The sequence below is a fragment of the Bombus pyrosoma genome, linkage group LG8 (genome assembly GCF_014825855.1).
Source record: "Bombus pyrosoma isolate SC7728 linkage group LG8, ASM1482585v1, whole genome shotgun sequence".
Taxonomy (NCBI): Eukaryota; Metazoa; Arthropoda; class Insecta; order Hymenoptera; family Apidae; genus Bombus; species Bombus pyrosoma.
The window spans coordinates 3,575,562-3,588,723 of record NC_057777.1 but is presented as its reverse complement, the minus strand read 5'-3'; the positions used below and the strand labels follow the sequence as shown (position 1 = coordinate 3,588,723).

Here is a 13,162-nt window from a genome sequence, read left to right as displayed (position 1 = left end):
GTGCTTAACATCGAAACATTAAGCCAAACACTTAAGTAGTGCGAAAAAAGTATAGAAGAATTAAACTATAAAAATATTTCTTAAAATATATAGTAAATTATATATTAAATATAGTAGATTTTTATGGAATACATACAAGAAAACTTTATTCATTCGCGTTAGGACTTCATTTTATTTCAATCAGGTTAAAAAAATAAAAATATCGTTTTGTTCGTTACATAGTCTTTCGTTCTCGACTCGCGTCTAATTATAGCGTACGCTGTTGTGATCAATTATTCTCTCATAAAATTTCAGCAGACAAAATTAAAGCAAAAAATAGGAATATCCCTACGGTAAAAGGACGAGTACAGAAGGAAGGAGGAAAAGCATTGGTCCTCATCGAGATTTATGCATTTAGAATGAGCTTAAATCTAGAATCTAAGGAATCCATTCGACTTCGTTCGTTTCGTAATTCCTCGTTATGGCTGCTCTGGTGTTCGCCTCAGGTTTGCTAGTACTTTTCTCTTCACTTCCGGACAATTTATGGTATACTTTACTTCCTGCACTGGCCACCCATTGGACACCATCGCCGATCTTTTCTCCAGCTTTACGAACCACGTTTCCAAGGTTCTCAGCTGTAAAAGTATTCGGATCCACGTTGATGTCCAGACTATTGTTGCCGTGAGGACATCCAGATTGAGAGATGATGCTCAAATCAAAAGGATCCACACCGGACTGGGCCAAAAATTGGCGTATCTCGTCCACGTAGCTCTTGTCTAATTCTCGGTGCCTGGAGAGGATCGTCGCACTTTGACGATGAGCGAACGTCAGCTTCTGGCATGTAAAGATACCAGCGTAGTTCACGTAATCTGTAGCGAATACTACGTGAGACGCACTTCCGGCTACACCTTTAAGTAAGTTAAATTGCTGGTTAGTATGAGTAATTGAACAATTCGTTAGGGGGAAGTTGATAGCGGAGCCAAACACTGAGGTGTTTGATGAAGTAATACTATGATATTTCATTTAACATATAGTATATAATATTTTATTTACATATAGTTCTAGTATAGTACCATGCCGATATATACAGGGCAATTGTGGTACAAGTCTTGCTTTCAAGAAAACAGAATTCGAAGATTTTTACACGAAGATTTTAGATTTAGTACACGCGCATGATAAATTTCCAAATTTACTTCTTTTGAGAACAAAGTCTCTTACGAAAAAATTGTATTCTACATTTTTTTTACTTATTTTCACGTATAGAACAACCTCTTATCGGTTATTTACTTTTGTTCACGCCGGAATTAGTCAAATTCAAGTACTTGACAAATTTTCGAAATCGACTTTCTTGAAAACGAAACGTCGTATGAAACAATTTTATTCTATATTTCTAACTTGTTTTTTCATGCAGAATCAGACTATTGTTGACACGATTGCAGCAATATCCTGTGTATTTCATTATATATAGCTTGTAATTCCATTATTTATTTAAAAGAATGCATAATCAACTCATGTAAGAATATATAAGAGAGTTCATCTCACACATTCAAATCAAAAAAAATTCAATAAAAATCTCGAACGATTTCAGACCAGTTAACACCGCATATCAAGTTACCAAAGGCTAAAACCGTAAAATTGAACTCAGCAATTGCACTACTTTACTACTACCATGACTCAGGTTCTCCTTAAATCCTTCTGGAACGACGAAAATATATATATTTCGTGGAACATGATCATGATACTTACTAAGAGGAAAACGAACTAGCATTCGTGCCGGCGTACTCGGTTCCGGAACGCTCAATTCACCGGTGTAATGATACTCGTGCTTCAATGGCGTAAGACCTGTACATAGAGACGTCGCTTCATTACGGATAATTCATCCCACTTGCCAGACAGTTATCCTATTGACATGCTTTTATGGGTCCTGATGGGATCCGACGTTCACCTTCTTTATTAATTCCAAAGCTTTCAACAATACATAAACACCCAACGCGACCGTGTCATCTATAAGAGAAAATCTTGCCCTTTTCGAAACTTCATCGTGAACCATTGTTACTATAGTTCATAATGTCAGATGCACCTTTACAATCTCTATTATCCTTTGTGTCACTACGAATCTTGTTTCAGAATTTTCTCCTTTCATTGTTCCTCTTTGAATTTTAGATTTCTTCAAATTCTGAACACTTTTTCTATCGTTAACCACTTTACATGCATGCATATTATATATGCATTTATGGAAAATTTAAATTTATGTACATAAGACGCAGATAATACCCAAGAATATCATAATATTATACTATTTAAATATGAAAAATATTTAGATTCAATGTCTTTAATTCCATTAAAAATATATAATATTTACGCAAGAGGTCCTCAATTTATTGATCACCTAGATTTTCTTCTTCTTACCTAATATTGGGTGATTGGAATCCTGCGTTATGACGTATTCGCCCGGTTCTTCTCCACGAGTATAGTTGTAAGTGATGCAATTGCTAGCAGTCGATGTTTTCTGGATTACGTACCACACACCTAAAAACTAAATTTGCTAAATTATTATAAACATATGACAGAATGAAGTTAAGAAAATTTATTATAGGCCCAAATATAATTAATGTACTTTGTTCATTTGAAATCCCGGCATGGGTGGCACGATGGGGCAAGCCCCCATGTGATATGTGTGTGGCCTAGCCAGGATAAAGCACCCCAGTAGGAATGTTAAAAAGAATAGAGTCCTCATCTGTGAAAGAAAATTTGTATATTAGAAAAAGCGGAAGTGATAATTATAGTATTGATCTTCTTATTATTAAAAATTTTTATTTTTATCAAATAACACTTCTAATTATCAGCTATATTTCTACATATCAGTAAAATCCCCGAGAAACAAATTATCAAGTTTACAAAGTCAATGATTTCCCTATAGCAATATAATTCACTTATATAAAATTATTTTTATCTTTATTTTAAGATAAATGTATAAAGATATCTCATTTCGTAGAATAAGTCATAAATGATAGTTGTAACAGTAAACAAAGAAACTTAAACTTAAATCGATTCATCGTATATAATTTAATAATACGACTCATTATCAGGACTCTTGAACCTGAAACAAAGAGCGAAAACCATAGCACGTCCGGTGACGCTTGAATTTTCTATAGTGACAAAAAAAAATATCACAAAGACTAAGATCAACCTTGGCGACCTCAGGGCTCAGTTCCAGAAACTATTTATCACAAGAGAAAAGTCATGTTTCTTTTATTATTCACGGTTGAAAGAAGAACGATATATATACTTCGCGTCACTACAGCACTAATTAGCGTAAGACAAGATAGACAGGCATCAAGTCTTTGTTTGTAGAATTATAGATTTATATAACAAAGTAACAAGCCAAGAACCTCGATTCGCTTAATGCTATTCGTAACACAGAGATATTTCTCCTTGAATGAAGAAAAGGAACTAAATTAATACCATTTTATAACTATCTTAAATGCCTTACAAGATATTTAATAAAAGTTAGCATTTTTAAAATGTATTTAATACAATTTATCAATAAAAATTACTATAGCAAATACTATAATAGAGTATTCTGGAGCATATGAAAATATGAATCCTGTTTAAATATATCTACTCAAGTGGCGACTACCATTTATGGCGTATTTAAATTGCGAACGCAAAGATAAATGCAAGTACAATGTACCTACTGATGTAAAACGTAACGCGTTTAATATGTTAAATTAAACGAGCATACTCACTGTTAGGTGACGTTGTCAAGTTCTGAACTGGTACTGTAAACAGTAGCTTCAGTGGAGGATTTTATGAGACATTCCCCACTCTCAATCCAATTATGGGTCACGCATACTTTGAACGGATCAAACACGTTGTTTCTAAAGAATCTGTAGAAGTACATCGATTTCTTTCTTTTTCTTTTCCATTATACTACAATGTTAAATTATTAACAGAATTAGTACAGAACACAATATAATTAAACCATCTTTGTACATTCTGAATCATTATTTTATAACTACACTTTATCATTTTTATAGAAAAATGAAAACAACAGAATCGATATCTCTTTTTTAAATATAAAACATCGTAAATATGCAATATCCTATGATGTTAAATTTATATTTATTTTAATAATAGGTTATTGTTTGATGATTTATTACATACAAAATATGAGATAGAATCTTCTAGATCTTATACGTATCTTTTCTCACAAAAACCAGTTTGTTTACGTCCATTAAAAAAAAGCTGAAGACACGGGTGCCGCATAATTTCGCTATACCGCTGCTCGCTATGAGTCATCTTTGTTCGTAACTAAATCAAGTTAATCGTTCTAGGAATTGCAAACATCACGTACAGTTTTATCCTTTTTATTTCTCTGTGTAATAACGTAACTTAATTTACATTATGAAATAAAAAAGAACTGAAAAATCACACTTATAATAAAATATAAATCCTGAAATTTCACGTTTAGAGCAATACATTTAAATAAAATGTCGTCATTTATTTCAAAATAAAAGTACAAATGACATATTTTCTTAATAAACGTGTGAATTTCTCAGTGATACATATAATATGGCAACAGCGATATATTCTCAACTGTATTCTTAAGACCTAGTGTGCTGTCTTCCTTAGAATACTTACAATTGAGAAAAATAATTTTCTTATTCAATATATAATGCAATGATATTTAAGGACACTTGTGAACGCACGATATTTTGGATGAAATGAATAAGTAATGAGTGAAGTAGAAAAATCTAAGGTAAATCCTAAGAATATACAATAATATCACCACACAGCTTCATCAATAACGTTACACAACTTTTATACAGCAAAAATGAATCATTCAAACATTAATCTCCTACACAATTTTTTTTGCTTGAGTATACGATGATTTATTATAACATCTATTAAAAATTTGTGATATTGTTCAAATGTATCATAGAAAACGAAAGTTCGTTACATAAATTTTCCATAATGTGAAATAATGAGTGAAGACATAAAAAAAAATGTTAAATGCGTTCATACGTACGAATAAATTAATATTTCAATATACCCTGAGACATATTCTCTATGCAGTCACACAATTAAAACGTTACAGTATCTGTGTAGGATATATTCCATCCATTTGTATCAGTCTTCGGTATTATAGTGATGGTATTTTCGACATATCTAAATCATTGAAGTAAGAGTGTTTCAGAATAGCACGTGCCGATATTCTATGCACAGGATCATAGATAAGCATCATTTGTAACAGATCAAGCCCATCTGCGTCTAATGTTTTAACTTGTGATTCCAAATTGTTTGTTATCCAATTTGGAAATGTAGCTTTATAATCTGACAATTGTGTTACGCCAGGCCATATCTCTTCGGTAGGTGTCCTTAGTATCCTGCAAAATATCTGTTATTAATTTATATTCTATTAAATAGCAACCTAACATACTACTAACATGCGTACTCAACATACCGAAATATTCTAAATAACTGATCAATTTCACTATCTCCTTGAAATAATGGTTTCTTTGTTGCCATTTCAGCAAATATACAACCTATACTCCAGATATCAATGGCACATGAATATCTATTAGTACCAAGAAGGATTTCTGGAGCTCTGTACCATAAAGTGACTACTTCATGTGTATATACTCTGACTGGTATGCCAAAGGCTCTCCCAAGACCAAAATCTGCTACCTTAATCAATCCTGATTTGTCAATTAATAAATTTTGTGGCTTTAAGTCACGATGCAATATTCTGCGCTTGTGACAGAAGAGAATAGCACGTGTAATCTATAAAAACAAATTAGAGACTTATTTCAATTTCCACAAAAGTATTATATAACATTTATTAATCCATATAAGTTCATGACCTATCTATTACTTGATTATATTAACAAAGTTATTTGACTTAATGTGGTTAATATCAAATATGACTTGTCTTAAATCATGATATAGCCTGTGTAATGAAGATTTTATTTTATATATTAGGAATATATTGAATACCTGAAATAAATAGGATTTAACCATTTTTGGCTCCATTAATTTTCCACTACCCAGAGTATCCATATATTTCTTCAAATCCATAGTAAGATATTCGAAAATTAAATATAATCTGGTCTCTTCCATCAGAACATCCATTAGTCTGACAATATTGGGATGTGGCAATTCTTTGAGCAAAGAGATCTCACGAATCGCTGTGGATGGTATTCCTTCATCGTCGCTTTCTAAACGAATCTTTTTCATTGCTACAATCTCTCCAGTTTTCTTATGCTTCCCCTTGTACACTACTCCATATGTACCTAAAAAAATTTTGTTTGCTGTAATAATACTCTTTCATTTTCACATAAAACAGCAAAAATCACAACTTACATTACAAAAACAAAATATAAAAAATATACTCATAAGCAACTACTTTACAACTCGATTAGATTTCTTAATAACTACAACTTTTAAAATACTTATCTTTATTAAAAGGTTATTAAACCTCGATATGAAACACGAGTCTAAAATTTGCAAACTCAATAATCAATTACAATATAAATTATATTAAAGACTAGCTGTCTACATTTTCACATAGAGTTAGACGAAATATTTTTGGATAACGAATAAAAAGAATTCTTGAGCAGAAAATTAGTTAAAGAAGCTCAATTTATAAAGTACTATTCAAAACCATTTACCTTCACCGATCTTTTCAATTTTCACGAAATTCTCCATAATAGATGTTGGTTATTAAATAGGAAGCTGACAGATATATTCTTTTAAACGTTAATATTTAATATGACTTGAATATGTACCAGAAACTTTCCACGTATACCGTCACGTAACGATTAAATTCAAACGTCGGTACGCCATGATATATACGTTTGAATGTGCAATGTTCGGTATGGTTCGTGACAAGTCGGCATTGCTCTGGCCAATCCTGGCATAGATACGTCACAAGTTGTAATAGTAACGTGCTCATGGAAGTAGAGCGGTTGCCAGCTGTTGCTTCTAAACCCGCGTTTTTCTCCTATCCGAGTAAAAATCGTAATTATCAGACTGCAGATTTTTAAGCAATTTCATATTTTTATTAATATAACTAAAGGAATGGAGATAATATTTCTTATATATATTTTTGCACATTATGCGCATTTTGTACATCTTTGCACCTTTAAATTTCCCCATAAGTGCATAAAAATCCACAATCTAGTAATTAGAATCACGAAACAGATTATATTTTAAATGAATGACTTAACAATATTGAGTTTTAATGAATTTACATAGCGACAGATGTTTTTTGGATCTAAATATTGAAGCGATTCGAAGAATTTCAATATTATGAAAATTTGAGATTTGAAGTTAAGATCCAATACTTAGAATTTTAGAATCCTGAATCTCAAATTTGTATGACTCTTGAAAGTTTTGATAGATTAAATAATTTTTTGAACTGATATCTTCGTCACACGAATTTTATATATTTCAGCCTGGAAGTCACGATATATTGAAATATACTACAACATAAAATTTAAATTTTTACGAAATATTATATTATATTTGTACATTTTTTTCCAAGTCAATCACATTGTCAAAAAGTTGTTACTCATACTATAAAAAATTTAGTAACGTAGGTCACCGACGATCCCCGTGGCAATCAACGTGTTAAAGAAAGGTAAGAAGCTCAATTTTTATTCATAGTGTGTAACCTAATCGGCATCATTTAATGGAGTCACGTATGGTTTATGATAACGATCTGCGTTAAATTGACTTCTTCGGATCTAATTTATGACTTCAGTTATTAAAAAGAAAAGATTCTTAAAATCATTTAAGAATGTTTATTTTAAGAAAAGAGAAAAAAACATGATTTGTGTCAATATACCTCTAATGTATTTGTACATACAGCATATAGGTACAATGGGAAATTATATAAATTGATGTTGCAAGCGCATTCGTAGCATAACAGGACTGCAGTCTTTCCCACTTTTTTTTCATGAACAAAAAATAAAAAATAATCATCATCATCAAACCGAAAGTACAGAGTACTTTCATCATCCAGATCCTTAACAAATTTATTTTTCTTTCTTCAATGTTTACAATATAATTACACAACTACAACAAGATTGCTCAGAAGTTTTATCTTATAAGCTTTGCAATTATTTTCTATATTTTCTATTTAGAATGACTTTGAAATAAAAACTGTTTCAGAATCAACCTAAAGAGATTGTCAAAATCAACAGGCAAAAAATTCAGTTGCACCTGTGCTGGGTGTTATCAATCCTAAACTCACAGTTCAAAAACGGTTCTCCATTCTATCGGGGAAATTGATAACCACCGGTTGCATAGCCAAGTCCAACACCACGCTGTGTGTGTGTTGTAGCACGCGCTACCTCATACTGTTGTTCCATATTATTAAACATTTCTTCCTGCTTCTTCAGTATATCTGGTTTAGCACCCGCTGTCGGAGTAGTCGGTAAATCATCTTTAATGCCCATCAATCGTTTAAACTTTGCCGTTACTTTCCCATCTTGGTCATGAGTGAACGTTGTTCCCATCCAGGTGTTTGCAGTAGAAGCTGCTGTAGACGTTTTACCTTCGTCTTGTTTTGACTGTAAATAATATTTCATTAAATTAAAAAAATTATATTTCAATATGATGATCACAACGGAAAAGTATAAGTATAATTTTGTTTATTGGTGTACTTGGTTGTATTAGTGTACAGAAAAGTGTACTTTGTTATAACATAGTTAAAAACGAAACTATCTATTCGATCCAAAGATAATATAAGGTTTTTTTAGCAACAGATGACAAATCCGTGAAATTTTATGAGAAAACTAATAATATGCTTAATATTTTCAATATTATCTGAAATCAATTTCAAGAGGACCCAATTTAACAAGAAAACAATTTTGATAATATACGATTTGTTGACAAAATATTGTATTTTAAAGTTGCTCTCATATGAAAACCAAAAAATATGATTTATCCTCCCTTTCCCCTATGGTCTTCATATAAGATCAATTTAAAAAATCATCAATAATTACCTTATTTGCCCATAACAGTTTCCTCTTCTGTATCTGTTCCGCGTACTTTCCTTGCGTTGCTGTAGCTAAAGGATTATAATAATTCTGTTCGTTTTGAACACCGGGCGTAGCAGTATCACCTTCCGGTGCTTTAAGTTCAATTCCTAATTTCTCTAATTGAGCTAATTTGTTTCTGCCTTTTTCTTCCCTATAGCTCATCGTCCTAAAAGATGGCGGAGCCCGTTCTCTCGATCTAGATCTCGATCTCGTGCGATCTTTTTCCTTATGATAATTCCCGAATCGATCGTCCCGATACCGATCTTTCGATCTGTCGTCTCTAGAATGCCGGCGATCTCGATCTCTATCTCTGTCCCTGTCCCTGCGTCTATCTCTGTCGCTTCTATCCCGGTTTCGATCTCTTCGATCATCGCGATAGTGATGATCTTTGTCACTCTTTTCCCTGTCGTCGCTCTTCTCGTCCCTACTCGATCCCAAAGAACTCTTTTCCTTCTTTTTATCATCGTCACGAGATTTTCTATCATCGTCCCGACTTTTTTTTATGTCTCTGTCCCTGTGGCTGCTTTCTCGTTGTCTTCTATCATCGTACGACGGTCGACGCCCCTTATCGCTCATATGTCTATTACGGTCAGATTTATCTCCTCGTTTGTGCTCGTCTTTCGAATTTGCTGTATGATTCTCATGATCAGATCGCCTGTAAAACGATTACGTTCTGCAGGGTATACCACACAGATTCGTATTATTATTCTGTATGTAAAGCAAACATTATGGTGGTAATGTATGTTGCAAGTTTGTTTGTTTTTTGTCTCTTATAAAGTTCAAAGAATTTCATTAATTTAAGTTTAGAGATGAGAATACGCATATAAACAAACCAGCTTACCTCTGGTCTGAGGGGGAAGGTAATGTTCGGGATGAGTCTGTTTTTGATTGTGCAGCTGGACTATGTGCCCTTTCACTACTAGATTCCCTGGACGAATTGTTGTTGTTGCTTTCCTAAAGAAATAAAAATTATCCACGTTACTATACACCTTTCACATATTCTATTAAGCGAAACATAAATCTCAATTTACATTGCAAGAACTATAAGTATAAATCAAACATTCTTTTAGTACCCTCACAGTTTGGCAAAAATCAATTTTTCACTTACTGTAATTTTGTAGTATAATTTCTCTAGCTTTCTAAACTGTAAGTTTATTCCTTTAAATTGTAAAATTTACAAAAAATAATTCACAAAATTTCAGTATATGTAAAAATTGAGTTTTGCAACAGTTATAATTACCAGGTAAAAATTACTACATCCTAATACTTTTGGTATTTAAAAACAGAGAGCACTCTTAAAACATAATTTTCACGAAAATAACATAGAAATCTTTATTCACTGTAAACTTTTTCCAGTCAAATTTCTGGTAGATGAACAGAATAAAAGGAATATGAGGGCCCTTCATATTTATCTGCTTTAGCAGGTACTTATATTACCCGAATATGTTTGTACATGTGGTTTCTTTGATGGTTGATTTTTTATTAGTGTTACCTTCTTCCAGCTTCCTCTACTCACCTCTGTCTTCTGAATAGGACTTGGGGTAGTCTTGAAAGACCCTCACACAGCATAGACCTTGCCGAGGTGCGTAGATATTGTATCATGTATTACCAACAGAGCTACGTGTTAATATTTTCTCACGAAATGGCACCATTCCCATTTACTTATTATTTAAATTTTAAATATCTCAATCTCTACCCTCATTGTTTCTGCCACACGGTAAATCAGGCTTTAAGGTCATGTCTTAAACTTCTTAGAATTTTGTACATCATGAATTGTGTTTTGGTAATATTGTTATAGCATATTAAAAGATGATGTAAAAATAATAAAGGGTAAGAGTGCATTGCATCATAGTGATATACTGTAAACCATATGATTTCACTATATTGATATTAAGCCCAAAAAAAACGTCATAATAAAAAGATTATCATTACATTATATATATCGTCTTATATCCTTCATTAGTATTTTTATAAGAAATAATTAATCACAATTGTTTCAGTTCATACAAAACCACTATGAAACAATTTTTTTGCTAATTTTAATGCAAGGCTTTTTAATTTCCTTTGAATGTTTAATACAGAATACAGGTGCAATAGGAGTGCTATTGTGAAATTATATTTTATTTACATGGTTTTGACATGACCTCTAGAAACCAAGTATTGAACCATTTTTATATATATATATATATATATATCAGGCATGACCCTATACATATGTACAGCCCCCATAAAGATACCACATCTTCCTAGTAATTGTTGTAACATTTTGTACTTATTATCACAAACAAACATTTGCTAACATTCAATTCCACTGTACCTCACTCATGTCCATTTGTACTGGATCGTAGTTAGCGTCACTGGCCCTTTTATTGGTATCACCATGCATCCCATATGGTATCTTTAAAACACAATATTCAAGATAAACTGTCAAATAATTTACAAGGAACAAATATTTCATACATTACAGACATTAATTAATATTAGACTATTAATACTCCAATAATGAATATCTATAAGAATATCAACTGAAACTTTCACACCCTTAATTCATAAATTAATAACTCAAAATTAACAATATGCAACAAATTTGCAATTAAAGAGATGAATATAGTGATTGCATATAATTCTTAATATAAGTAAATACATTTTTTTATAAGCTCAAGTAAATCATATAAAATAAATATATAGTTAGGAAATATTTAAAGAAACATTTTATATAACAGCAATTTTAACAAATAGCTTTAATGATTTTTATGAATTGTCTTGGTGTAATCCACATAACAATATGCTATTTGCATTGATCCTCGAAGAATAGTACAGAATGATCAGTTCATCTCCAATTGTTAAAGTAATTACTGAACATTCTACTAATTCATACATTATCAAAATATAATTGAATTACATAAAATATTTAGATCAAATATGACATGATTACACAGGGAGCCATTCTTCCCGCGGAAATCGTTTCCTTATATCATTCAACATATCAATTAAATTTCTCATTTTACTGACTTGAATTTTCCTGCAATTCATATTTTCTTACCATACATGCCTGCGTTATATACGTATATCAGTGTAAAAATTTCTTAGAACTCAGTGACGGCTTGATAAAATAAATCATTATGCATCTATTTTCGTAGAAAATTTGGCTGAAATGAAAAACACTGGTGTGCCATCGCAGGATTAATGATTAACAAATTATACATTGACTTAAGAATCTATCCTAGAAGCCATGTCGTGTATGTATACGAAAAGTTTCTTAAGCGTCATGGATGCCTAGGTGAAAATACGCCATCAGTGAAATAATCGTAAAATAAACTAATACTTTATCAACAAGTACACACTCACCTTTGGATCTTCCGAATTGTTACTATTGTCTCCGTCACTAGCGTAATTCGCTAACGAATCCATAATGGCGTGAAAACGAGACACGAACTTTCCGAAATTATTACGACTATCGCGACGCGTCGATCCTAGGCTGCCTTGCGCAGAAACGCCATTGGTCGAGAGTCGAAAGAGAATGTTTAACAAGCGTGTATTTATGCTTTCATAGCGCCTCCATCGAATGAGGTTACCGAGACGGATATGGAAGAAGAGAGATACAGGAAATGCAGGACGAGCGGGGAAATTAGGCGCGAACCTAAAAATCTTCGCACAATTTTTTACCAATTAGTAGCCAATTGATTCAATATTGCGTCACTACATTTAACTACTGCTATACTACATATATATATATATATACATAGATACAGCACACTATATATATATATATATATATATATATATATATATATATATAGTGTGCTGTATCTATGTATTATAATATTACATATGCATAATGTTATACACATTTCCATTGGATCAAAAATGCATTTTATTATAACAATTACGAAAGATAAACAAAAATGACAGTTTTTATTTATGGTAAAAAATAAATTAGAAATAAAATTTTTAGAATTGAAAATAATATTACAAACCTTTTATTAAAATGATCTTCAATTTCAGTGCTGCGTGCACCACCCTATATAATTAAGTTAAACAGGTACGAGCTGTCCGTGAACCAAATGCTAATTAATTCTATAATAGTAATGATTCCTCTGTCACTCAATATAATCGGTACACCTTAAAACAGT

The 13,162-nt window shown here is 31.9% G+C and overlaps 3 protein-coding genes and 1 long non-coding RNA gene across 5 annotated transcripts; 1 reads left to right on the top strand and 3 right to left on the bottom strand.

Moving 5' to 3' along the window:
* Window positions 1-152: 152 nt before the first annotated feature.
* Window positions 153-3,861, bottom strand: LOC122570317 (apolipoprotein D-like). The gene is made up of 5 exons (XM_043732459.1): window positions 3,729-3,861; window positions 2,597-2,716; window positions 2,389-2,515; window positions 1,726-1,821; window positions 153-887 (listed from the first exon to the last, which is right to left on the bottom strand). The coding sequence occupies exons 2-5, from the start codon at window positions 2,714-2,716 to the stop codon at window positions 418-420; spliced, it is 813 nt and encodes a 270-aa protein (XP_043588394.1). The 5' UTR covers window positions 3,729-3,861; the 3' UTR covers window positions 153-417.
* A 742-nt stretch (window positions 3,862-4,603) lies between these two features.
* On the top strand, window positions 4,604-6,004 carry LOC122570319. Its single transcript, XR_006317784.1, has 3 exons — window positions 4,604-4,741; window positions 5,180-5,351; window positions 5,517-6,004. It is a non-coding gene; the product is annotated as an uncharacterized LOC122570319 (long non-coding RNA).
* Window positions 4,735-6,833, bottom strand: LOC122570316 (cyclin-dependent kinase 1). Its single transcript, XM_043732458.1, has 4 exons — window positions 6,654-6,833; window positions 5,980-6,275; window positions 5,447-5,766; window positions 4,735-5,369 (listed from the first exon to the last, which is right to left on the bottom strand). Exons 1-4 carry the CDS (start codon window positions 6,688-6,690, stop codon window positions 5,126-5,128), a joined length of 897 nt encoding a protein of 298 aa, XP_043588393.1. The 5' UTR covers window positions 6,691-6,833; the 3' UTR covers window positions 4,735-5,125.
* Window positions 6,834-7,816: 983 nt separating this feature from the next.
* Window positions 7,817-12,589, bottom strand: LOC122570315 (arginine/serine-rich coiled-coil protein 2-like). Of its 2 annotated transcripts, none has more exons than XM_043732456.1 (5): window positions 12,378-12,589; window positions 11,347-11,427; window positions 9,871-9,983; window positions 8,994-9,684; window positions 7,817-8,558 (listed from the first exon to the last, which is right to left on the bottom strand). In XM_043732456.1, exons 1-5 carry the CDS (start codon window positions 12,438-12,440, stop codon window positions 8,262-8,264), a joined length of 1,245 nt encoding a protein of 414 aa, XP_043588391.1. In that variant the 5' UTR covers window positions 12,441-12,589; the 3' UTR covers window positions 7,817-8,261. The 2 variants fall into 2 exon arrangements, with proteins under 2 accessions (XP_043588391.1, XP_043588392.1); XM_043732457.1 differs by lacking the exon at window positions 12,378-12,589 and adding an exon at window positions 12,073-12,211.
* Between the last annotated feature and the right edge of the window lie 573 nt (window positions 12,590-13,162).

Bases quoted from the DNA above. Each gene is read 5' to 3' on its own strand.
- LOC122570317 (XM_043732459.1), bottom strand. From the start codon at position 2,716: ATGAGGACTCTATTCTTTTTAACATTCCTACTGGGGTGCTTTATCCTG. The intron at 2,516-2,596 runs GTACATTAATTA...TAGCAAATTTAG, and splicing joins CGGGATTTCAAATGAACAAA to TTTTTAGGTGTGTGGTACGT. The intron at 888-1,725 runs GTAAGTATCATG...ACTTACTTAAAG, and splicing joins GCTAGTTCGTTTTCCTCTTA to GTGTAGCCGGAAGTGCGTCT.
- LOC122570316 (XM_043732458.1), bottom strand. From the start codon at position 6,690: ATGGAGAATTTCGTGAAAATTGAAAAGATCGGTGAAG. The intron at 5,767-5,979 runs GTATTCAATATA...TTGTTTTTATAG, and splicing joins TTAAATCCTATTTATTTCAG to ATTACACGTGCTATTCTCTT. The intron at 5,370-5,446 runs GTATGTTGAGTA...GATATTTTGCAG, and splicing joins CAGTTATTTAGAATATTTCG to GATACTAAGGACACCTACCG.
- LOC122570315 (XM_043732456.1), bottom strand. From the start codon at position 12,440: ATGGATTCGTTAGCGAATTACGCTAGTGACGGAGACAATAGTAACAAT. The intron at 11,428-12,377 runs GTGAGTGTGTAC...TGTGTTTTAAAG, and splicing joins ACAATTCGGAAGATCCAAAG to ATACCATATGGGATGCATGG. The intron at 9,984-11,346 runs GTACAGTGGAAT...TTATTTCTTTAG, and splicing joins TACAAATGGACATGAGTGAG to GAAAGCAACAACAACAATTC.